We start from the raw sequence: 27915 nt of genomic DNA on the forward strand, positions 1-27915 counted from the left end.
CATTCACCATTCCTCTTGGGGAGTTTTGGTATGGGTATGTAACCTCTGTTTTAAAAAAATAAAGGTAAGAAGAGCAGAATGCATTTTTTTTTAAACCCTTACCTTCCATCTTGGAATCAATACTGTGTATTGGCTCCAAGGCAGAAGAGTGGTAAGGGCTAGGCAATGGGGGTCAAGTGACTTGCCCAGGGTCACACAACTGGGAAGTATCTGAGGTCAGATTTGAACCTAGGACCCTCCTGTCTCTAGGCCTAGCTCTCAACACACTGAGCTACCCAGCTGCCCCCAAGTGGAATACATTTTACAAAAGCAAAACCTACCATCAAATGGCAAATACTCAAAATATTTTTATATTTTAATAAATGAAATATTGTGCCATGTGGAAAATATATATTAAAATTTCAAACATATATGGAAAGGTCTATATAAACTGAGGTAGACTATAGTAAATAAAAAATAAATAAAAATACTAAGATAGCTCAGTGGACAGCATGCTAGGCCTAGAGTCAGGAAGACCCGAGTTCAAATTCAGCTCCTCTACTTGGTAGCTTTGTGACTTTGGGCAGGTCACTTATCTTTTTCCTCAGTTTCCTCAATTATACAATGGCAACAATGATTTCACCTACACAACCCAGGGTTGTTGCAAGGAACAAATAAGATAATATTTGTTATTAGGGCTTAGTACAGTGCCTTTTCACATGGTAAGCACTAGATAAATGGTACTTATTATTAATAGTAAACAGAAATGTACCTGTCACTTAACACAAAATGAATACAATGAAAACTAAAAAGAAACCAGATACTGCATAACTATAATGACCAGACTTAGCCCTTCAATGGAAATGAGCAAATGCACCTCTTCCCATCATTGCAGAGAGGGAGAGAATTATGAGGAAATATGTTGCATGCATGCCCTGTTAGACTTCAATGCCATGACTTTTTGTCATTGAGGAATTTCACTCTTCCCTTTACAGATGAAGAAACTGAGGCAGAATTGAGTAACTTGCCTGGAGTCACACAGCTAGTGTCTGAGGCCAGATTTGAACTCAGGAAGATGAGTCTTTTTTACTCCAAGCTTGACACTCTGCACTGCCGCTACCAAGCTCCCACAGTGTCATGATTAGTTTTGTTTTAACCTGATCTTTTCTTTTTTTTTTCAAAATCTTTTTTTTTTCACTAAATATAGCTCATTGGGTAGTGGAAGGTGCTACATGTTAGTAATGTGATATAAAATGAAGACATTTCAGTGAAAACAGGCTACTTTTTCAAAGGGAAATATACTTTGGCATCCTAATGGTAACTTTTGAAAATATGCTTCGCCCTAATGTTAGTGAATTTTTAGTGAGAATTTCCACCACTCTAGAATTCTTGTCTAAAAAGACAATGAATAGAAAGGGTAACTGGGTTTATCTGGAGTATGGATAAATCACTATAATGTAGTGGAAGGCACAGAGGCTCGGGAGCAAGAGACTAGTGAGTCCTACACACAACTCTGCGTCACTTCAGCCATGTGACTTCATTTAATCTTTCTACTTCTCCCTTAGCTCCTATAAAATGAATGAATAAGAACTCTTAGTGATAGTGTGTTTTAAGCTTCCCAAAGCACTTTCCTCAAAACAACTCTGTGAAATGGGGAGCAGCAATATTATTTTATGAGATTGAGGCTCAGGGGAATATGATGATTTGCTTGACATAACTAATAAGTAGCAAAGGCAGAATTCAGATCTAGGTTTTTACTTTTCTTATTTAGTACTTTTTCTTCTCCTTAGGCATTCTTAACCAGAAGTCTATGAGGTTTTTTTTTTATACATGTATTTATATAAGTATTTCATTAAAATTCATTTCCTTTACATTTCTATTTATTTCATTTGAATTTTTAAAACATTGCTGTGAGAAATGGTTTATAGTCTTTACCAGACTGCCAAAGGGGTCCATGACAAAAATAAGTTAAGAACCCCTACACTATATCATCTTGCCTTTCAATTAGGTGCCCTTCTGGCCAGAGACCTTTGAGACCTAAGTCATTAGTAGTATGTATGTGGTCTAAGATGTGGTATGTATAGTAATGTGTTCTAAGATCCTTTGTATTCTGCATGAAATTGGAACATTTACTTATTCATTTAATTATTTTTAAAATATTTTTCCATGGTTATATGATTCATGTTCTCCCCTTACCTTCTACCATTTCCCTTCTTGAAGGAAATTGGAACATTTTAAAGAAATATTATTTTAAAGAAATGCTTAGGAAAGCTTTACTTGAAACTCTACTAAATAACTTTTTTTGTCAAACAAGATTTGTATTATTCTGCCTTTTTCTACTTAGTTTTCTTTTTTAATTTGGCTTTTTTACTGGAATATTTAATTCAAAGTTAAAGCAAGAGCTAGCATACAAACAATGCCACTCCCAATTAAAAAAGCACAATTTATGGCACAAAATTCCCCTTGTGACTCCTCAGTTTCTGTGGAAGGAGAAGAGAATTAGGTTTACACTATAAATTTGTTCCCGTATAATATGGTCCCCACCATGGATTTCTCACATCAGTTATAACTAGCTTGGAATTCTAATTCCAAGTTCATCATTTTGGTTTGAGTTCCCAAGTCCACATTCCACACCTTACTCACTGAACTGAAAAGCATAGAGACCAAAATCCCAACACCATTTCCTGGATGCACAAGACCAAAAGGAAAGAGGAAAATGATTCTTTGTCAACTCAACTTATTTGCAAGATACCCATTCTATCTCTCAACAAGACCTTCATCTTCTCTTACCTCCATAAAGAGCTCCATCATTGTTTTTAACAGTGTTTATTCTAAATGAATACATTGTCCTTCAACTGTTTTCTGTTAATCATTCTCTTATCACCATTTGCCTTTGGAATTCTTCCTAGGAAGCCAGATTTATTTCCTTGTGTTCATATTTTATTGCCCTTTTCAAGTTCTGCACCATGCTTTTGATAAGTATTGCTTAAATATTTTCTTCCTAACAAATCGGCATGTTTTAAATGGATTCTTCTGTTTCATGCACCATCATATCAGCTTGTATTTTGTCCCACTCCTTTTGTTTGAGGCTTTCTTTTTTCCTTTTATCCTCCTAATGACACTGATTCTGTAAATTCAAACCATTTTCTGCATTATTATTGTGCTCCCTTTTTACCTCCTCATTTTATTTCAGCAATCACTTTTGCCTTTAGTCTTTCATGCAAGTCATCAGTCACCAGTAAATTCAATAATATAGATAAAAAACCCTTACAACTTAACGTTTTTTTAGACCAAGAGATTCTGTTACTTTACACATACAACTTTGCTGTTTATATATGTAAACGTTGGTTTTGTTAAAGATATATTTCATTGACTTTTTTTCCTTCTTTATAGCATTGGCATTTTCCCTTCTCTTCCCCAAATATTACCTTTATAACCAGAATGTGCAAGATTTTATCTCATCTTCAGTTAATTACCTAGCTTTATCTCTACAGCACTTATTTACTAAACAAATGGAATAGAGAAGAAAGTAGAAAATGTCATTCATTCATGCCCCCTGAGCAGACCAGTGTCAAAATTTTAGATGAAATACAACATGGTGTCTGTAGCCATGAGATCATATTAAATTCTGAAGTTAATCCCACATATGCTTTGTAATGCAGATGGGTAACAGATGGTGTCGTCTAATGGATCAGAAGAACATTGAGATCCTTCATCTCCCTTCCCAGTTGGTTCAGTTTTGTGAATGCCAAAGGATTTTCTAGAACAAAATAAAATACAACAAAATTCCATCAGCATTTCAAAAACTAGTCTTATTATTATATTATCTCACCTGTAAGAAAATTTCAATAACTCTTCATTTATTGTTAATCCTTTACCTGTATGAATACCATTAAAATAAACTTTAATAGCATGCTTAATACATCTCGTACATTTTAAGATGACCCATAGAAAGAGTGAAACAGTATTTTTCTTTATGTAAAATGTAAACATTATTTAGAATTACTTTTTCATATACCATACAAAGTAAACAATTACAAAGAGCAACTGCATGAAGATTTAGAATAAATCTTGGAAATTTGTAATAGAACCTAGGGCTCTTTAGTGTTGAATATATTTTTCATTCAAATCAAGAAGTAAATACAAACATATAAATTAAGTATTCTATAGGTAGTAAATTTTACAGTTTATGTAAGTAAAGAAAGCAAGTGCTAGAACTATACAAAGATTTAGAAAAGTAGCAATTTTCCAATTAAATTTATTTTCAAGAATGGATTTTAGGGTTAGTCAGAAGTCTCATTTTTTGAATTTAAATAATGACTAAAAGAAAGTAATTATAGTCTGCTGTTACTAGTAGTGGTCAATTTAAAACACACACATACACACACACACACACATACAACTGAATGATTTTTATACATCCTCTTTGAAGTTAAGTTTTTATTTACTTTTGCCACTGGTTACTATATTGAATGTGAAACACTGGGAATTGGGACAGTCATGAAAAAAGGTTATTTATTTTATTTCCAAAAGCAATCATTTTTTTCTGAATTTCTTATTTTGAAACTATCAGTTATTTTCCTCCAGCATCCTTAATTCATGCATAGCTGTTCTTTTATCAATGGAGGACTAGAGACTTGAATCTCCCTTGTGACTCTCTCACATTGTAGCTGGAATATCATAAAGAAATTAAGAATCACAGAATCTCAGAGACCTTCATAGGCTATCTGATAAGGCCTTGAGAACTGTCTAGCACAACCCATGCCCAGAAAATAATCCCATCTGCAACATCCTCAACAAATTGTCATACTCTGTGCTTTTAGACTTTGAGTGAGAGGGAAATCACTATTACTTGAGATGGCTCATTTCACCTTTAAAAAGTTCTGTTGATCAAGACTTTTCCTTATATCACTTCTAAATTCATGATTTTTATAATTCCCAACCATTGGTCCAAGATTTTTTCTTTGAATCCAAGCAAACTGTATGTATTCATTCTTGTATAGTTTATCTCTTTGTGACCTAATTTATATTTTACTTGTGACAATGTTGTTGTTTTTTTAAGTCTGAGATTTGCTATTTATCCCTTTTAATGTTAAATTCAACCTGTTGTTCTAGTCTTTCAAAATCTTTTTGGGTCCTGATTTTTATATTGGTGTGCTATCTATTTATCCTTCTCAGCCTTGTATTATCTAAAAATTTTGATAGGACATATCTTTATGATTTTATATAAGGCACTGATAAAACTGTTAACCCAGGCTAAAAACCAAGCTCTAGAATACTGGATTCAAACTTCTCATTTCATTTGTCCATTCAACAAGTTCCAAACCCAAACAGGAATAATGATCTAGCTGACATGTTATTTTTTTCTTGTCTGTAGGGAGGTTAGGCAGGACTTTGTCCACAACATGACTAAAAAGAAAATGAGATTTATATGGCATGAACTTTCCTTGATTAGGTAGTGTTGCCCCCTATGATCTCTACTTCCTTTCTAGATGTGCTATAACTTTTCTTTCAATAATTTCAAATTTTTGACAAGAAAAAAACCAATTCCATGGGCTTACATTTAGTTCTTCTTACATCCCCCCTCCAAATCAACATTATTATCCTTCTTTCATCCTGGCATTTCTTTCCTGTTCTTTGTGATCTTTCAAAGATCACCTTGAGAAGGGAAAAAATCACATCTGTTAGTCCTGCTGAGCCTGAATATACAGATCATAAATGCTTGAGGATTTCAACTAATCAAAGACAACTTAGGTGCTCTCTTACCAACTCTCCACTTACCTTTGTTTCATCTCTTTTATAGCCAACTTGGTTTCTTGTACAAAAATCATTTTCTTTGTGTTAGAAAACAAATAAATGAATGAGACTGCCTTTTCTCCATCTTCTACTATCATTAGGTCATCACACCATTCAGTGTTCTTATCATTTTTTTACCAATTGCCCCCCCCCACATATTTGTTTCCTTTAACTTCCCTTACCAATCTCAGGATTAATACTCTTCTTTGTTATAGGGCAGTACCAAACTTTTGTATACTGTCCTTGCTTCCATGTTTTTCTTCTAAATCTAAATTGTTTGATCAGCTTTCTGTGGATTCACTGAAGTCTCTAGAAAAAAACAAACAAACAAATAAAACCAACTATTATTTTCTTCCCTAAAGATCCTCTTATCCCTTTTAGGCTGATTTTCCACATAGTTTTTTTTTTCTTGTATCCTGTTTGAATCCTTTGAAATATTCTTTAAAAAGGCAAAGACCTAATGTATATATATATATATATATATATATATATATACTAAACTATGCCTTTCTTTCCTTTCCTTCTTTCTTAAATCATATAACTGAATTATGCCATTTTTCTATAAGGCTCCAATCATTTTTTCCCCTGAAACCAGTTCCTAATTTTAAATGGAAATAAAAAAATTAGAATAGAAGCTTGACTCAGCAGTTCATCCTCATCATGGTAAGGAAAAAAAAGCAGTAGCTCTTTAACTTGTAAAAATGGGTGATCTCCAGTATATTTCTAGATAATTGGTGTTTCCCATCACAGTTCTACTATGTCCATTGTTGACATCATGGTATGCTTTCTAAGATCCTCATCTATTTCCCTTTTCTGTCCAAGTTGTTTATAGTGTACTGTTTGTAGTAACTCTTCTATTTTAACCTCTATTGTTTTTCATCCAAATAACTATTGTCCTTACAAAATATGCCACTTTAAATTTTAAAGTAAACCTTTCTTGTTCAATCTTTTCAATCATATATGAATCTTCATAATCCCATTTACGATTTTCTTGGCAAAGCAAAGATATTGGAGTAGTTTAGCATTTCCATCTCACCTCATTTTATAGATAGGGAAATTGAGGCAATCAAGGTTAAGTGACTTGTATAGGGTGATACAGCTAGTAAATGTTTGAGGCCAGATTTGAGTCTTCCTGACCCTAGGTCTAATACTCTGTCCAGTGTACCATCTAGCTGCCCAAAAGTAATCCTTAGGATTATCTAATTTACATAATAGAACATTGGATAGTATCAGTGTTAGAGTATAGGAACATCCCACCTATTATGTCTGTTATAGAAAAATCTATGTTCCATCTTTATGTACATAAAAAACATATCATCTTTATTTCCCCATGAAACTCTGTGGGATCTAGCAAAATTCAATATAATGGAGTTGTATTGTCTACTTTCTTCATTATCCCTCAGTGAATATTATTTTGGCAATTTGTTAGCCTTTCATAATAGTCCTTGACTCAGACCTAATCCATCCCTGCCCTCTAAGCCTTCATGTCTACAAATGAATGGGAAATCTTTCTGATTGATGCTGGGAAAAAAAAAGATTCTTTTTGCTCATTTTCCATTATTTTGTCATCTATTGTGAGTCTCAAAAAAAGCATCTGTAATAAATAATTAGGATTTATGGCAGTTTGTTTTCTCTCAAAAGGTTTTGAAGACTAATTCATATGGATTATCCTTTGAAAAATTCTAAGTGTGACATACTGTAGTACATTGTGTAGCCATCTCTGTAATCTTACAGCGGCTGGATAGTGGAGGAGAGGCACAAGTTCATTTCTATTTTATTATCAATAACTGTATTAAGACATCTCTATCAATAATTATATGAACACATCCTTAAGTGTTCAGTAGTCCATTTTGTACACATCTTAAGCAACACTTTATTTCCCAACAGAATGAGAATGAAGTAAAAAAGGTGGTTGCTCAAAAATTATAGTGAGCTAAGCATTAACTTAATTTATTCCACATGTGTTCTACTAGTTAATTGTTTCCTTGTTCTCCCTCCTAAGTTCTCTACATAAAGAAAATTATTTACTGAGTTTGAAAAAAGCAGGACTTTTTTATTTGTAAGTTAGAGATTTAATGCCTGTTCCCCTCTCTGCCAAAAAATGACCAGTAGAGAGTAGTATATGAAACCAACCTTCTACAACTTATGGTAAAGCCAGATTCATCATAGCTTGGTACAGTTATTCAGTTCTATTTATCTTTGGATCTGCGGCATTTTCTTTCTGTGGTTATATAATTCATCCAATTTGTGATGGTCTAAATCCTAATATTTCTTTTGTCCCTTCCCCCTTATTCATTTTTATATCCCATCTGTTTAGAGTTAATCAGGCACAATGATTAAAGTTTCTGAACTTGGAGTCTGGAACAATGACAGTTATTACCTGTGTGACTACCTTTAACCTTTGAATGTCCATTTAATCAAATATAAAAATGTGTATAATAATGCTTTTTTATACCTACTACTTGTGGTTGTTTTGAGGCTCAAATGAGATCATCTCTAGAAAACATTCTGTGATCCTTAAAATGCTATATCAATGTAATTTATTAGTTACTTAGTCTTGCTGATTCTGAGTAGGCTTCATCCTCTGTCCATTATCATCTTTCTAATACTGTCTTCTCATTACTACCCATCCAGAGTAACCACGAAATAACCACTTAACTTTTCCTAACTTTAATTCATTGCTTATATCATGAATATACTAATTTTCCTTATGGAGAAAACTATTTATGCAACTGTTCAGTTCCAGGATCTTCAGTGATTCTCTTTTTCCTACTTAGTAAATCAATCCACAAGCATTTTTAACTGCTTATCATGTACCAAGTTCATATTTGTTGGCTTTATGAAAATATTCTATATAATTTTCTAGAAATCTTCCTTTCCAGGCTTATCAAATATGTGTCCTCTCCATAAACTGATGATCAAGTCCAGAGTTGGCAAACTACAGGTCAAAGGCCAAAGCTGGAACAGATTTTATATAGCCCATAAGCTTTAAATGCAATCAAACTTTATTTAGAAATGTAAAAAAAAAATCGTAGTTCATAGTCTTATAAAAGCATAGTTTGCCAAACCCTGGATTCTAGTGAAACTGTATTACTCACTGATCCCTGAAAATATATTTTGTTGCCTTCGTTTTTATTGTTTTTGTTTAGTCAATTCCATCTCTTCTTGTCCTTATTTGTGATTTTCCTGGAAAAGATACTGGAGTGGTTTGTCATTTCCATCTCAAGTTCATTTTACAGATGAGGAAACTGTGGCAGAGTTGTGATTTGTCCATAGTCCATAGACACACACACAGCTGGTGTCTAAGGCCAAATATGATTTTTTAATTGAAATTTTTCATTTAATTAATTAATTTACAATATTTTTCGATGGTTACATGATTTATGTTTTTTCCTTCCCTTCCTCCCACCCCCCTCCAGCAACCAATGAGCAATACTACTGCATTTTACACTTGTCATTGATCAAGACTTATTTCCATATTATTGATATTTGCACTGGAGTGATCGTTTAGAGTCTACATCCCCAGTCATATCCCCATTGAACCATGTGATCAAATAGTCATTTTTCTTCTGTGTTTCTACTCCCTCAGTTCTTCCTCTGAATATGGATAGTGTTCCTTCTCATAAGTCCCTCAGACTTGGCCTAGATCATTGCATTACTGCTAGTAGAGAAGTCCATTACATTAGATTGACCCACAGTGTATCCATCTCTATGTATAAGGTTCTTCTGCTTTGGCTCCTTTCCCTCTGCATCAACTCCTGGAGGTCATTCCAGTTTCCATGGAATTCCTCCAGTTCATCATTCCTTCGAGCACAATAGTATTCCATCAACAACATATACGACAATTTGTTCAGCCATTCCCCAATTGAAGGGCATGCCCTCATTTTCCAATTTTTGGCCACCACAAAGAGTGTAGCAACAAATATTCTTGTTCATGTCTTTTTCCTTATTCCCTTTGACGCATAACCCCAGCAGTGCTATGGCTAGATCAAAAGGCAGACAGTCTTTTATCACCCTTTGGGCATAGTTCCAAACTGCTATCTAGAATGGTTGGATCAATTCACAATTCCACCAGCAATGCATTAATGTCCCAATTTTTCCACATCCCCTCCATCATTCATTATTTTCCTTTGCTATCATGTTAGCCAGTCTGCTAGGTGTGAGGTGATATATCAGAGTTGTTTTGATTTGCATTTCTCTAATTATGAGAGATTTAGAACACTTTTTCATGTGTTTATTGATAGTTTTAATTGCTTTATCTGAAAATTGCCTATTAATGTCCTTTGCCCATTTATCAATTGGGGAATGGCTTGATTTTTTGTTTAATTGATTTAGCTCCTTATAAATTTGAGTAATTAGACCTTTGTCAGAGGTTTTTGTTATGAAGATTGTTTCCCAATTTGTTGCTTCCCTTCTAGTTTTGGTTGCAGTGGTTTTGTTTGTACAAAATCTTTTTTAATTTAATGTAATCAAATTTTATTTATTTTATATTTTGTAATTTTTTTTCTAACTCTTGCTTGATCTTGAAATCTTTCCTTTCCCAAAGATCTGACAGGTATACTATTCTGTGTTCACCTAATTTGCTTGTTTTCCTTCTTTATATTCAAGTCATTCACCCATTCTGAATTTATCTTGGTGTAGGGTGTGAGATGTTCATCTAAACCTAATCTCTCCCATACTATTTTCCAATTTTCCCAGAAGTTTTTGTCAAATAGTGGATTTTTGTCCCCAAAGCTGCATTCTTTGGGTTTATAATAGACTGTCTTGTTGAGGTCCTTTACCCCAAGTCTATTCCACTGATCCTCCCTTCTATCTCTTAACCAGTACCAAATTGTTTGGATGACCACTGCTTTATAGTACAGTGTAAGGGCCAGATATGATTTTAGGTCTTCCTGAATCTAGGTCTAGCACTCTATCCTTTGAGAAACCTAGCTACCTCTTCCTGACTTTTTGCCGATACTCCTATATTTTATGCCTAGAATTAATAATGCCTCTCCACCTACTGAGTTCCTATCCATGCCCTAATGCCACCTTAAGTTTATCTACTCTGCAGCTTTCCTTTGGGTACCACTTAGCTAGAAAATACCCTCTTTCCATTATCACCTTTCTAATACTGTCATTTCATTAATATCCACCTAGATCTCTAAAATGGGAATCTTTCTGATAAATGGGAAAAAATCCATTTAAAAATATGAAGTGCTTGTATTTTATTAGGTCAACAATCAGTCATCAAGCCTTTATTGTGATCACAGTGAGCCAGTCACTATGCCAAAAGCTGGAGCTACAAAGAAAGAGAAAGGGGGGGGAAAGCTTTTGGTCTTATGGAGGAGCCATGTTGTAAATTGTAGTGAACACTCAGGATATAAACAGTGTAAGTCAACAGTGTCCTTAGCATGGGTTCTTACTCTGGAGTCTATGAACTTTAAAAAAATGTTGTTAACTGTATTTCAACATGTTAATATAATTGGTTTCTTCTGTAACCCGGTATTTTATTTTATGCATTTTAAAAACATTATTCTGAGAAGCAGTCCAGATGTTTCATCAGACTGCCAAATGAGTCCACGAGATGCACAAAAAATGTTAAAAACTCAGAGGGAAAGGCACTAGAAGCTGGGGAGACTGAGACAGACCACCTGAAGAAGATGCCATTTGAATTGAGATCTGAAGGAGGAAAGGGGAGCTAGAAGGCAGATGTGAGGAGGCAAATCACTGTCAATGTGACTCACCCTGGGTGTTTTTCTTTTCCTCACCCCATTCCATTTGCAGATTATGGCACAATTAAGAAGGTCCTGGCCCCGATGAACCTGACTGCCAGTAGCTGTTTGCTTGAGGAGATTGAGCTGTTCCCTGAAAGGCAGAGAGAGCCCATAAGGAGCCTGCAGATTTTGCACAGCCAAAGTGTTCTGTTCGTGGGTCTTCAGGAGCACGTGGCCAAGATCCCCTTGAAGAGATGCCTCTTTTATACCTCGCGCAGGTAGGGAAATCACAGGGATATTCCTTCTGGAGCTGGTGTTCCCAATAAAAGAAGAACCTACCCTGAGGGAGAGACAATAATCTTTGTAGGATTTCAAATTAACTGCTCCTTAATAACTTAAGGACCTCAAAAGCTGTGTGAGCACTGCATCCCAGATTAATCTCTGGAGATTTTTTTAAATGCTAAACCAATTTACTGTAATTAGAAGGATCCACAAAGCACTTAGGATGATATATTTATGTTGAGATAGCCAAATTAATTAATCCATAGGTAATTATCAGTATTATAAACAAAAATTCAGATATTTATATCATTCATCACTGATATTGATATTTGGTGATATAGGCATTCAGCTTGTTGATGCTAGACAGTTTTGGAAAGTCTTGAAATGGGCAGTGTGAGTACTTGCTTAAGAAAACCAGCTTCTTTGCAGATGATTAATTAGAGGAAGAATAACTTTTCTGCATCTTCTTTCTACAAAGTGTATGGATAGCAGTGTGGAAAAAAATATAGGCTTTAGAGTCAAAAGACTGGGATTCTCAGAGAACTCATTTTACCTTCTTGGCCTCAGTTTCTTTTTCAGTACAGTGAAAGTGTTGGACCAGATGAGCTTGAAGGCCTCTCTGAGCTCTGAATAAATGGACATATAACAAACTATTTATCCATCTCTGGTTTATTTAGGATGGAGTCACCTTGTCAAGTGAGTCAATTGACAACCATCTATACAATTATGTATTTAGACAGTATAGTTGGAAAATATAGACTAGGGAATCAAAAACTTTTTGAACCCAGGACCTCAGACTCCAAATCCAGTGCCCTGTGTCTCACTTGTAGCATCTCCTTTCCTTCCCACAAAAGCATTGTGGGTTATTCAGGAATAAACAAAATAAAATATGCTTCTTTCCTGCTCTAAATCTCTATTCCTCTAAAAATGACTCAAATAAAATCTGAGAATGCTCTAAGGCTCTTATTATATAAACTTGCCCAGAAAAGGTGATAGGTATTGAGACTCAGAAGAGACAACAATTCTGGACATATAGATTTGGGGGGTCATTTTCACAGAGATGATAATCAAACTCCTCAAAGTTGGTGAGATCACCAAGGGTAAGCACAGAGAAAGAAGAGAGACCAAGGAGGAGACTTGGTTTATAAACATATCAAGGAGGTATGACATGACTGATGATTCACCAAAGGAGTAGAAAGATGAGAAAAGGACCAAGAAAGAACACCATCTAAAAACAAAACAGAATGAGGGCATCCAGAAGGAAAAAAGGGATCAAATAGGTCAAGTGCTATGGAGAGTTCCAAAGAGGTAAAGACTAAGAAAAGATTATTGCATTTGGTAGTTAACCACAGTGACAAAAAATGGCTATTATTTGAGTTTATGGATTATTTAAAATTTCCTTGTGACAATCAACCATTGCAATGATCTGTAAAAGAATAATGAGACCTCAGTGCTCTTGAATAAGTATTTCTGGTGTCAAAAGATCCAGGTTTAAATCTTTTCTCTGCTATAATTTGTATGACTTTGAGCAAATCATTTAATCCTTTTTTCATCTATAAAATGAGGTTAGGTTCTTTTTAGCTCCAGATATAGGATGTTATATAGCTTTTTTGAGAATCATAAACCACTTTTCTTAAAATATGATGAAGCAGGTGATCTAAATATCACTAGCCTAAAATATTAAATTTGTCTCTAGTAATAAAAGTATTATACTTTAAGGTTTATTAATGATTATTAGAAATCAAGGAATAAAGAAAATACAAATAAGGGCTGATTAACCCATTCACAGCTTACTTAATACATCCTGCCAAGGCAGAGTAGAGGAAGAGGCTGAGATAGGGGTTACAGTCAGTTTAAATACTCATTGTGGTCTCGTCCAGGTGGAGACTCAGATGAGATTATAGGGAATTTTGGGAAATACTAAGGACTTCTGGGGATTGAAGTCTAGGGTTCAAATCTCCATTTTACAAGTCTCATTTTATAGTTGGGGAAAGAGTAGCTTAGAAAAATTAAATGACCCTTCCAATGTCACATAGTGAGTTTCCATAGAATAGAGATCCAAATTTGGGTTTCCTGACTTTCTCTCCAGTATTTTTTCTACTATAGCTCTATCTCTCTGATGACATTGGAAAGTCCTTTGTACAGAGATAAAGGATTACTACATATTGCCATCACAAAATGTCCATGGAGTTTCTGAATAGTTGATCTATTCTCAAAGCTGAAAGAAGCTAGAGATTAATACTAAACAGTTTCCTAGTTCATTCACTCTCAGGCTTTGATGCAGCATAATGTAAATAATAGTGTTAATAATATTGATAATAAAATAAAATTATGTTTATATGGTGCTTATTTCTAAGCCATCCACAGAGTTTAATGGTTAATTGCTTGAAAGCATTATCTAATTTACCTTCTGTAAAGGAGTTCATTAAAGGCAAAAATTACCACTGCTCTGTTGATGATTAATTGAAAACTCAAGACTTCATGACGCATGGCAAGTCAGTGATGCCTCTTAAAGAACAGTTCCCAGACTTTTGACTCTAAGCCTAGTGCTCGATTAGGGGGTTGGGCTTCTCCTTCGTGTCCTTTACATGGCCCTTTGGGTAAGTTTTCCTCTCCCTAGACTCTGCCAAATTCTGCAGAACTGATCAGAGCCTGGAGCTACCTTTGGAATCAGTGGTGAACTCCATGTTCTCTTATGCTCCTTGGGGCATAACAAAGGACAGAATGAAAAATGGGCCCTTTGTCTGGAGCATCAGCCTCTTCTAGCCAAAGTGCTATTCTGCTTCACGAACAGGATGTTTTCTATGGGCCAGAACTGGAGTTTGAAGATTGCAATGCACTAAAACAATCCAGTCCTTTCATTTTCCATTGGTTTCTTTGAAGCAGGACTTACAATAGCCCACCTCTACTGGACTTTTAAGCTAGGAGGAATAATCTTGCATAATATCAGCTAAAGGAGATGCCTTGCCTGGATTCTCTATTTATACTTGTATTTCAAGTCAATCTACAAAATCCATAGAGACCCATTGCCATTGAGGACTTGAGGCACAGGTAAATATCTCACAGGACTCCTTCTCCCCTCCTTTTTTTTAATTCAAGAATATATAGGGCTATATAATATAATAATATATAATAATATATAATATAAAATATAATAATAATAATATAATAATAGGACTAGTCTACTGTTATGGTCTAGCTATCTAGGAGAAGAATAATTTTGCCATGATATTAAGAACCAAATTTTAGTTCTTCTTTCCTGTCTACATCAAAAGGAAAGTAGAAAGATGTAAATAGCTGCTGGTGGGTAGTTGAGCCACAATCTCTTACATTCTCCTTCCCTCCTCTCAAATGGAAGAGGCCATGCCCCCTCCAATTCTCTCCTGTTAAAATATGGTCATTTACTTTGGGTTTTTAAATACTGCATTCGGGCAAAGAAAGATGGAAAGAAAATTAGGCCAGGGCTTTGTCTTGATTTCACACCCCCACCTTAATTCCATTCTCTTAAAATAAAACCACAAGAGATGTCTTGAGATATAGCAGAGAGAATACAGGTCTGGAAAACAGAGCATTGGAATTCTGGTTCTGGTTCTGGCACTTAACCTCATGAGGCCTCAGTTACTTTGTCTATAAAAGGAGGGAGTTAAAATAAATACTCTCTCAGGTCCTTTCGTGCTCTGAAATGTTTTCAAACTATAATTTAGGCTGACTGGGGAGCAGGCTACTTTTTCTGAATAATAAAATGCTTGGATGATGGAATAATTTTTTTGAAATACTGTTTTAATTTCAAAGAAATACACCATTTTAATACTTTCAAGTACAGCACCTGGAATTAGTTTTACCAACATATTTGGCCTAGTAGATAAAGACCTAGAGAAGATTGATGGATAATTGATACATCAATTATCTAAGAAAATTTTATAGCATGTATTTTAAAAGATTATTTCCAGAAGTAGCACAGATAATCCTTTTCAAATCTTACTTTTTTATTTGTTTAGAAAATGTTTTTTGATAATATACAGAGAAACTTGTGCTCAGCCTCTGATAATTCAAAAATTAATAGAATCTAACTTAAGTAAACTTTATTTTAATTTTCTCATACTCTTTCTTACATCCCACCCCCCTCCAGAATTAAGAGATTTCATTTGTAGGATGTTACTTAAAGAAACTATTAAAATAAACTTCAATAAATTAGATTCTACTGCATAATTATTAGTTAACCAGTGCTGAAGGCTGTTCAAAATTATAGAAACTTGGAATTTTTGGCTCTGACTTCAAATATTTAGAATAAACCTGTATTCCCCTTGCCCAAGTAGAAACTAGTTCTGTTTTCATTTTCTATTTCAAAATCATCAAAGCCATGTTCTGAAGGCCCGGTGCACCTTGATGGCTTACTTATGTATGTACATTTCAAACATGGATTATGTAATTTTATCATAGCTTCGTAACTATTTATCTAGTTTCCAAATAACCCTATGAAGTAGTCAAAGCAGAGGCTATTATTCTCATTTTAAACATGAAACAGATGAGTTAAAGAACAGTTAAATTATTTGAACAGTATACAACTAATCATGACATCTGGAAGCCCAACTTTTTCCTGCTGAATTCTCATATGGTGCCCTTCCCACTTGGATATTCTGTCTTTATTTTATTCCATGTGTTTTTCTCCTATGTGGCAAGATAGCCTGATATAGTAGATGGAGAGTTGGAATCAGATCATGAAGATAATGGTTTATGTCCTGTCTCTTATACATACTGCTTATTTGAATTTAGGCAAGTCATTTTACATGTAGGCACCTCTCTAAGATGGTAAATTGTGGAAAAGATGCCAGCCTATATTGGAATACTTTGTTTTAATGTTTCTTTATGAGTCTGGCAAACTAGAATATTAATTTTACTCTGTGCTTATTATGAGACAATTTTATGGTCTGAAATATTTTAGGAGCAAACTTGATTGGTTCTCCTTGTTTAACTAAAAGTTCAAACTTCTCTACCCACCATTTTATATTTTTGTTGTAACTAGTAGTAACAGACATACTTTATCCATTTCAATTAATTTTTACCTTTAAATTACAAATAGGCATTTTGTTTACAAATTCATTTTAAAAATAGTAAGATTGAAATGTGAATGTATTATTCTAAATACTTTGGTTATATTGGCTCTTATTAATAATAATAATACATAATACTTGCCATCATATATATTATCTCGTCAAAATAGGGGGGGAAGTGTATATTTTATTTTTATTTTCAGTATAACCTCTTGGCCCAATATTCAGGAATTTTTAAAATCCTTAACTAATATTTTATAGCATATTATAGTTACCACATACTTGATGAGAATCCAGCATTAGTCCTTCTGCCTGTGATAATGTTGATAACTACATTCATACTTAAAAGATGGTAGGAAGGAAGTTAAAAAAACAAAACATAATGCATCTTGCAGAAGTTGACAGCCATCATAACTGCCCTTGATATACAGCTATTTGGTGGTACCCAGTTTGGGAAGGAGATTAGGGAATCACTAAATTTCAATACTGGAGAGACAATTATAGAATCTTGAAGCTGGAAAGGATTTCAGAAGTCATCAAGTCCGATCTGTCACTAAACAAGAATGCCTTCTTTAATACTTGCAACAAGTTGTCAGCCAGCTTTTGCCTGAAGATTTCCAGAGGAAAAAAAAAAGGACTACCTTGGAGATAGCACATTCATTTCTTAAAATGACTTGGAAATTATTTTCCTTACATAAACTAAATTTGCTTCTCTTAAATTTCAATCTGTTAGCCTTTGTTTTTACCTTTGGGAATAAGAAAAATAAGTCTAATACCTCTTCTCCATAAAAGCTCTCATCTCTTCCTTAAATCTCATCTTCTCCAGATAATCATTCCTAGTTTTTTTTTATCCTATCCTGTTGTGATATGATAATTAGACCCTTTATTTGACAATTCTCATTGTTGATTTCTTGACATTCACTCAAGTTAATCTTTATTAACATGTGGCAACAGGAACTGAAAAACTGTATTCCAAATATTCTTTGGCTAAAACAAAATAATAAGAATAATTATAATGATAACAATAAATGTAATAATAATAATAACTAGCATGCATATAACACTTCAAAATTTACAAAATAGTATGTACACAAACACAAGCATCTTTTTTAGTGTCTATCCCTCTTTATTTGAGTTGGACTTTACCATTGATTCTAGAAATTGTGATGACTTCACCCTTCCTTATTTGAGTATGATGGAGCTTTTGTTTTGGTTCCCTACTGTAACCTTTTTGGCATCACCCTACAATCATTTCAGTTAAATAAGCAAATATATAATTGCTCAACCTCATTATGTTTGTGAAATGGCATAACAGATTACTGAAGAAAAATTAAAACTGAGGAATATAGCTATTCATATTCCATTAAGGACTAAAGCAAGCTCTTATTAATTTTTCATATGTCTGTAAGAAATCCTGTCTTTCTTCCTACTCAACCCTCCCCCTTTTAAGGAAAATAAGGAGAGTTCCAAATTTTTTTCTGTGTTTGAATCCTCAGTTAAAACTTGTAGAATCCTGTCTAGGAATTTTGACGGTACAGTATTGGGAGGGATTTCAATTATGAAGTTTTAAAGTGGTTTTGTATATTGCAGCTATCCATGAATAGTTGCTGAAGGAATACCTGTTGAATGAAGGAATTAATAACTTATGGTTAATCTTGTTTACATAAAGGGTAAATATTATAATTCTTTGTTTAGTATTTTACACTTTATCACACAAGCTGATTATTTCATGTAATTTCCCACCTTGACCTTTTGAATTAAGTAGGACAGATATTATTAGTTTCATTTTATAGATAAGTACATCAAAATTCATGAAAGTTAAATGACTGGTGCAATGGAGTTAATGATGGACCCAAGTTTAAGATGCTAGCCTTCTTTAATAGAAGTTCGATGCTCTTCTGCTACAAGTATTTCATGAGTTGCATATACTGGAAATGAGTAAGATCTCTGGCTCACAAATCAGAAGATCTGAATTCTAATCCTAATTCTGATGTGCCTCGCCAGACCCCCCTCCAAAAAACACGAAAACACAGGAACTTATATTTTATGGATCAGAATGATGAGTAAGAATATCCCTCTAAGCATGCCGATCAATGTAATTTGATTTAGAGAGTTTGAAAGAAAAGAGAACCCTTCTACAAAAATGATATGCCTCCATCTACAGGAGAAATTTTTAGCTGGTCATCCTTAACACCCTTAGCCTCTAATGATTTCATTTAGTCAGTGGAATTAGTACCTCGTTAAGGTAATTAGTATGGAGATTAGGTTAGCTCAGAGCATTTCCTGCTTGAGAGGGCACAGTTTTCTAAAAGACAGAGTTAACAGGTCAGCACCTCACTGATTATATATTCACAAAAGCTAGTTTCAGCTTCTTGGAGGAAAAATGAATGCATGGAGTAAAAATTTGAAAGTTGCACTTTTTTTTCCCACTTATAGTAAGCTCTTTCACTATCCTGCATGACATCCCTAGAAATCCAGTATGGGTAACAATCCAAAGGGGCAACCGTGACCTCTAAGCTAAGGAAGCAATAATTAAGGAAGATTAATCTTGGCTCCTTTTCCCAATCTGTATGCCATATTCCCTAACAAATACTTATTATTTCTGTTATCATTTTTAGATTTACATTATTCAACACATATACCCTTCCTCAAATGAATGTTGCAGACTTTTAGAACCAGAAGGGACCTTGGAGATCATCTAGTCCAATCCTTTAATTTCCAGAGAAGGAAACTAAGATCCACAGTGGTTAAGTGCTATGCCTACATTCACATAAGCATCAGTGACAAAGCCAGGATTCACACTCCAGTCTTTCAAATCTAAATTCAGTGCTTTTCACATTTTAGTCCTATACCGTTAACTACATAGTAAAGTACATTTTTTTCAGATTCTGTAACAAATTAAGAAAATAATATGGAAGCCTCACTTTCCTATACATTATCAGATATGTACTTATTCACTAGCCTAATTGCTAGGTGATAAATTTTCTCAGGAAATTAAGAATATTTGCTGAATGTCCTGATAGTAATAGTAAATACCCTCTAGTTTAGTATGTAGAATGTTCTAGTACTCTTTTTACTCAAAATAGTACACTTTATTCTTTCATGATTATCTTCTTAAGTAAATTAAGATACAAGTTTATGTGACTTTGCTCAACTTAATTTAGGTAAAGAATAGAGAATGGACACTAGGGTTGAACACCAAGGTAGAGACATGCCCTCTACCAATGGAAATTGGAACCCTCTCTGTAATTTACAATCTTGGTGGCTTAGAGCAATTTGCACAGGATCTGGACCCAGATCTTCCTGGCCCTGAGGCCTGATGTCCACCCACTCTGTTATGCTTATCCTTTTCTAGGGCAAGAAAAACAAAATATAAATAGCCCCATAGTGTCATAATTCTATTAAAGTTCATAAAATAATAAAAGTGGTAGAAATCTTAGAAATAATGTAATCCATGCATCTTATTTAATAGGTGAAGAAATTGAATGCCCAAGAAATTTAAGTGACTTGTCCAAAAACATGCAAGTTTCCCTACATTTCAAGATTAAAAGGTTCACCAGTTTACCACTATTTCAACAAGAATATGAGGAAGAGGGGGGAGCTGGGTGGCTCAGTGGATTGAGAGCCAGGCCTAGAAATGGAATGTCTTAGGTTCAAATCTGGCCTCAGCCACTTCCTAGCTGTGTGACCCTGGTCAAGTCAATTGACCCTCATTGCCTACCCCCGTCTGCCTTGGAACCAAAATACAGTATTGATTCCAGTACAGAAGGTAAGGGTATAAAAAAAAAGAATGTGAATAAGAATTCCCTCTAAAACACAGATTGTATTTGTTTATCACTTTTAATTAAAAATTATCAACTTGATAAACAACATCAAAAGTGAGTCTTTCCATATATAAAGAAGAAAAAGGGGAAGAAAGATTGTGCTTCAAACCATGACAGTTTCATTAAATAAAGCTTGTGATTTAAAAAAAAATATCCATTTAACATATTAGTTCCATACATATGCTATTTGTGTGTGCTTTGTTGTGAATTGCTTTCTTCTTTGATGCCTTTATTTTTTCTGCATTTCTATTACTTTAATTCCTCCTCCCAGAAAAATGAAGGAAAAAATAAAACCTTCTCTTGTAAACAATAAACATGATCTAGAAAACAAATCTGCATATTGGCGATTTCTGAAAATATAGAGCTCTTTCTTCACTTCCACTCTATTACTTCTCAGACCAGAACAGGGAAACCTTTTTCACTTGTAGTCTTCTGGAATAGTTGATGGCCATTCCAGGATTTTTACTGGCATTTCTTCCTTAGATAACATAGCCTACTTTTACCTAGGTTCCAAGTTTTGGGGCTGGAATTTTAAGCTAGACTCCCTGGGGCATTGTCCTTTCCCAGGTGCCACATGGGCTCCAGGAAGCATTGAAGAGATAACCTTGTCTTTGGCAGATTACATACATTGTTACACAAAGTATATCTATGAAATGTTAATAATAATATTAATAACAAGAACTAGCATTTAGATAATGCTTTAAATTTTCAAAGTCACAAATATTTTCTATCCTCATAACAATCCTGGGAGACTGGTACTATTATTATCCCTGTTTTACAGATGAGAAAATTGAAGTAGATGAGGTTAAATGACTAGAGTCATACCTGTTGCTCCTTTGTACATTACAAACAAAAAATCCCCTAAAAAAGAAATAACTAATCCTAATCGGGTCACCTTTCAACAAATTCTGCTTTCTGCTTACAGTTTTCATTCATTTTATTTTAGTGAGTCAACAGGAATGAGCACTGAAAATAAATGGCATCTGTTCACATCATGCAGAACCACCATATCCATTGTTTGTGATAAAATGACAGGTTTGATAGTTTGGTTAAATTGGAAGAGACCTTCAGGATCATCTGATTCATCTTCTCACTCATGAGAACATTTAAGGCCTTAAGAAGTCAGTTATCAAGTCCAACATCACACTTGAAAACAGTTCAGCCAGGGCTAGAACATGGGTAGGCGTCCTGTGATCCCACTCTCCTATAACTTCTCTATACTTTTACATCATTTTTGTCAAATTGTTTATATGCTTGCTTATTCATACATGTTTTCATGAATTTTAAAATTTACTTTATATTTACTTAAATTTTATGTACTTATTTATTTACTTTGCTATTTATTTTGTTTAGCCCTTTATTTTTATTCCACTATTTCTCTATGTATCTATCCACATATGTATATACGTATCTCTCTCTTTCTTTCTCCTTTCCTCACTCTGTCCCTCCTCTTTCTCTCTCTCCTTTCTTCTTATTTTACCAAATTTGAAAGAGTCATTTACTAAGATGGGGCAGTTAGGTGGCACAGTGGGTAGAGTGCCAGGTCTGACATCTTCTTGAGTTCTAATCTGACTTCACACACTTAGGAGCTTTGTGACTCTGGGCAAGTCATTTAATTTTGTTTGCCTAAGTTTCCTCATCTGTAAAATGAACTAGAGGCAGAAATGGCAAATGATACCAATATCTTTGCCAAGAAAACCCTAAATAAGATGATAAAGCATCAGACACAACTGAAAAGACTGAACAATAACCACAGCAACAATTTACTAAGATTGTAAAGTATGAACATTTGTAATAAAGCATCCCCCAAAAGTCTGTTATGTATTTTCTTACCAGTATGTTAGAGAGTCCAGGGGAAAATAAGCTTAAGAGCAGGGAACACGGTGGCAGACTCGTCCATCACAGCTATCTTTTGTTTAAAATTCATTTGTCCCCTTTTGTGGAGTGTTCAAGAAGTTCCCCTTTGAAATACTGTAGCCTCTTCATTAGGCTCCATGTGAAATATTTCTGCCTGAATTGCATCTGCTTGCTTCTGATGCTCAAGATTATTCTAGGATGCCAACGGGAAGTCCCAAATCCTGCAGACCCATTGAAGTGCTCAATGACTAGCCATAGTTGGAGGTAGAAGAGATCTGGGTATAGGTACTCTCCTCTGTTCCCCCATCAAGAGATTCTTCCTTAAAAGTTTTACTGTATTTTCACCATTTAAAGGCTTCCTTATGTTGTTTTACACTGGCAGAAAGTTAAAACTTAGAAGGTAATGAAATACCAACTATTTCCCCCCACAGTTCTTGCATATTTATACATTCTTTGTCAAGTACTATTCAATTGTTCAATATATATATATAAATATATATTTTAAAACAACAATCATCATTATTATTTAGTCTGAGAATGATTTTTTTCATTTTATCAGTGTGGGAAATTTTCATTCAAGGCAAATTATATATCCTTGTCACATTCTGTCACTTAATAGATGTCTTCTTGAGTTTCTTGAGTTTTACAGAGAAAATTATTTTCTCAAGTGATGCAGTATCAGAGATAGTCTAGTACTTAATAACTTTTTTCTATTTGCTCTATTCTTTTAATTAGTTTAATTAATTTTAATTAATTTAATTAGTGGTTATTCAATAAATACTAGGAGATAAATAAGTTAATTTTATATAGTATACAGTTATGTTTGAGTGGCATCATGGTATAATGGTAATGAATTCAGACCTGGCCTCATTGAGGTATACCTGTAAGTACCACTTAATGTCTCAATAACCTACAAAGTCATTGTCTAAGATTAGAAACTTCAGAATCATTGCTGTTCATTTTGGTATATGGAGTTGATGATCTGATCTGTGTAGGTAGAAGGACTTTCCTTATTGCATTTCCTATACCAGTGAAATCACATGTGGGCCAAGAAAAAAAAAAAGGCACATTTAGTGATATGAAATATATTCTTTATCTTCTTTTGGCTCTGTAGAGCATCTCTCCAGATATGATTGCTGCTACCTAAATCCTCCCTGAACTGATTTTCTTTCTGACAAAGTGCTTCCTGTGCCCTATCGCTCCTACTGAACATTTCCATTGGAGAAAAAAAGAAATAGAATATATAAATACTTGGTTCTTCCTTTCCTTGTTTTATTTTGAGAGGATAACTAGAGCTGAAAGAAATTTCACCAAATAATAACTTTTTATTTGATGGATTTGATCATTGAATATTTTCCTTCATTTTCACATGCACAAACATATTTTTTTAGGTTACAATGTTATTAAGCACATCCTGTGGCTTGGCCATCTGTCATTACTAGAATATTGTTCCACCTCTGTGACCCCTAAACAGGACTGGAGATGTCACAACATGCAAATGGAAACTTCCTGTGGCTCCTGACTGTATGTGGAATTAGAACTCCTGGGACAGATGACTTCTTTATGATCAACACTTATAGACTTTTCTATCCTAGAGAACCAATGACCTTAGGAAGCCTTATACTTAGGGGAAGCTATAACCTTTTTTTTTAAGTCTACATGTTTATTCTGGAGATAATTTTACCACAAGATGACCATGACTATGATTTAGATGATTGAAACCCATAGGGAATGCCAATATAAACAGCTCAGCCTTGTGTTTATTCAGAGTGGAGTCTTACATTGTTGTGCATTAAGTCACAGACAAAGGCAGATATCTTAAGTCTGATTGTAATTATTGGATTCCAAAAGAGCATCTCATTTTGTTATTTAGAGGTTAGCCTTGATGATTTTCTTCTTCTTTTTTCTACTTCTCTCTTTTCTTCCTTTTTTCTCTTTTTCTATCTTTTCCTCTCTTTTCCATTTCTTTTAGTTTTGATACTAGTTTTGAATAAGAAATAAATTGAAATTTATATCCAACTTATTCAGGTTTGAAATAGCAATACAAGTTATAAACAGTATAATAAAATTTAAGGTTATAACTAAAATTATCTTTGTTGATTATGACAGTATTATCAAGCATTTAATATTCAAACTCAAAAGCAATTATTTAAAATTATAAAATGATCATAGCCTTTAAAAATCAAAGTCATATTAAAATGCTAATTGAATAGGGGTAGTTTTTCCAATAAGAACACATTTAAAAGATAGACACTAATTAAAATGTTATTTCATTGCTTCATTAGACAAAGCATGAACTACAGTATGAATTATTTAAAACATTTAGTTATATATTGCTATGATTTTAAGCAGGTGACTTTTTATTTATTAATTTGCCACATTTGTTTATGTTCCTTATGACCTAATCTAAATTATTTACCCTCTCAGCATCATAGTTGAATAACTTGGGAAATATATGTTCTTCCTTTTAGGTCCCCAAATTAATTGATTTCTGCTTTTAATCTTTTATTCTTTGAATTAATTTTCTATACCCTAGAAAATGTGATCTTCCTTAAGATCCATTTGTCATATGTTACTTCTCTTCTCCAAAATCTTTTTTGCCTATATAATTGTCTAGGCTTTCACACTCTAAGACCTTCATAATCTTGTCTCAACCCATTATTTCAATTGTTTTTTCTTACTCTTCCCTAGAAGAGCTATTCCAATTTACTGCTCATTAGCTCAATACTTGACACAAAGTAGATGCTTAATAAAGGCTAATTGACTGACTTGTGGAAGGTTACATCCCCTACCTTAGCCTCAGTTATCTAATTTGTAAAATGAGGAGTTTTTGACCTGACCACCTCCATGCTCCTTTCCTGCTCAAAGTCTAAAGTCCTGTGTGCTAGCCCGGCCTCTTCAGTGTCACATAAGACCCCCAGGGATTATTTGAACAATCATCTTGTTTTCCAAATGAGAACACAGAGGTTGAGGAATGCAAGCTGTCTTGCCCATAGTGACTAATTGTAACACCCTGGGCTCAAATGATACTTTTTCTTTCTTAGAATTTGAATGCATTTCCTCATTTATGACTGTTCCCTTTACTTAAAAGATTTTCTCTTTATCTTATTTCAGGTAAATGTTTGTCTAAATTATACATTTTATTTAAATTTCCATTCAAATCTCATCTCCAGGAATCTTTCCCCCAATTCTGGTAACCTGTATTTCTGCCTGTCTATCATTGCTTGTCCTGTTCTGTTTTTCTTATTTATTAAGAAGCTGTCAGTTTTCTTTTTTTTTCTCCTTGAGAAACTCTCTATGAATTTTCTATACCAACAAAAACCCTATCTCAACCTGTCTAGGACTTAGTAAGCAAGGCTTAGGGGGTTATTACAGGCATGTAGAAATTAATCGGCGTACTCAGAATCAAATGGCTAATTAAGTTTCAGATACATAATTTGAACCCAGTTCTTCCTGACTCCAGGCTCTGTACTCTGTCCACTAAGTCACTCTTATCTGAGTCTAATCTTGTACATTTATTAAAAATCTACTACATACCACAAATTATTTTAGGGGTTGCAAATGGGAAGACAAAAATAAAACAGTCTCTTCCTTCAAAGACCTTAGACTCTTTGGGGTGCAAAATATTGAAGAAAAATGGTTCTTAATAATGACTGGGTTTTTTTCCCCCTTTAGACATTGGATCTTAGAACTAGAAGAAGAAATGTTAGAAATAATCAAATTTGACCTGTCATTTTTCTCATTAATAAAAGTTTGGACATGTTGGGTGACTTGTTCAAGGTCACCCAAATAATAAGTGAGGAATCAGAATTCAAATTCATGTTTTCAGATGCCAAATCCATTCTAATACAGAAAATTTGGCTGGTTGATTGGGCTAGTTAATTAGAGGAAGTTGCTAAGGAGACCAAGACATAAGTTCAGATCTCCACATTCAAATTAGTTTCTTAACTTTGACCCTAATTCTAGACCACTATGTCATACATTCATTAATTCAACAAATCTATATTAGTGCTTAGTGGAGACCCTGAAAATATATGAAGCTGACATAACTCAAAATCATGCCCTCAGGGAGCTTGAACTCTAGTATATGCAGACACAGATTTTTATAATACTAAATAGATATAGTACTAAAACATTATGATCAGTCCATGAGAATGGTAAAGAACAAAGTACCATATGAGGTCTGTGGGTTCTTTGCTCAATAGGACACAGTAGATAGAGTGCTGGCCCCGAGACAGGAAGATCTCAATTCATTTCTGATCATAGACATTTACTAGCCACGTGAACCTGAATGAGTTAATTTCATCTCTTTTTGCCTCAACTTTCTTCATCTGGAAAATAATGACAATAATAGCCTTTGTTGTGAAGATAAAATGAGATGGCATTTGTAAAGTACTTGGCAAACCTTAAACACCATGCTAGCCATTTTTCTTTGGTCAACAGGGGGACGATGTCAGAATGCAGGTGGATCTGTACAGGTCCATCATCTTCATAAATGGTGGAAAGTGCATTTGCAGTGTAGACAGAAAACACATATGCTTATGATTGTCTCATTTGGTCTTCTCATTGCAGAAGTCAGATGGAACAGAGGTATTTAGATCTGCCTTCATTAGTCATCTTAATGTTTAAGTGCATTTGCCAAAAACATTCTCAGGCAGTAGCCCAGAAGAAATGCTTTTATTTTTCTTGTTGATTTGTCTAATGGCAATATAATGCCAACTACCATCTCAGACATATTCTTTTGGGAAGGAGCTTATTGGTAGCACTCAATCCCTTAATGTCACTGTAAAGCTATTTCCTTTCCCAGGAGGCATCGTAACTTAACAATGTTTGATTTCCTTTGGAGATGTTTTGAATTATAGTCAGCTGGAAGTGCCTACTATATGGTAGAATGTGTTCATGTCACAGAATATGACTACACCACAGATTGCTCTGACTCTAAGCAGGGCAGTAGTTCTACCTTGACCTACTGTGGTGTTAGGTTTCATTGTACTCTGACCCATGTTTTCTCCAGCTGTGGATTCTTTTGCCATAGACTTTGAAAACTAAATATTAGTTCTGCTGTGCTCAATGTTCTTCTACTTCTTGATTCGACCTGCCTCTATGCCTGGGCTACCAGGAGTCTGATCATTTGTTTCCAGGGAAAGTTTGTAAAGAACCTTGGTTAATTCAAGTATTCACTCAACAAGCATGAATTAAGTGGATATTACTTGCAAAGCACTGTGGAAAACTGAGCATTCAGAGTTTTAAGTAACCCAGATTATGGCTGCTAGGAGAAAGCCTGAAATTTAAAAGGTGCCTTTTTTCCTTTTTTTTCCAAATAAATTTACTAACCTGGATTGTTTATCCAGAGTTCTTTCCAAGAAATTATAAAAAAAGTAGCAAAGTGGCAAACTATCCAAATACCAGTCTCCTGAATGGAATAAAAAA

The 27915-nt window shown here is 34.3% G+C and overlaps 1 protein-coding gene across 1 annotated transcript in view; it reads left to right on the forward strand.

The window, feature by feature from the left end:
• The window catches only part of SEMA5A (semaphorin 5A), a 657936-nt gene that overhangs the window by 472569 nt on the left and 157452 nt on the right, over window positions 1–27915 (forward strand). Inside the window, exon 12 of the mRNA XM_007486811.3 lies at window positions 11542–11749. Coding sequence (XP_007486873.1) covers window positions 11542–11749 — 208 coding nt within the window. The remainder of the gene's footprint in view (window positions 1–11541; window positions 11750–27915) is intronic.

Source organism: Monodelphis domestica, chromosome 3 (genome assembly GCF_027887165.1).
Source record: "Monodelphis domestica isolate mMonDom1 chromosome 3, mMonDom1.pri, whole genome shotgun sequence".
NCBI classification, from domain to species: domain Eukaryota; kingdom Metazoa; phylum Chordata; class Mammalia; order Didelphimorphia; family Didelphidae; genus Monodelphis; species Monodelphis domestica.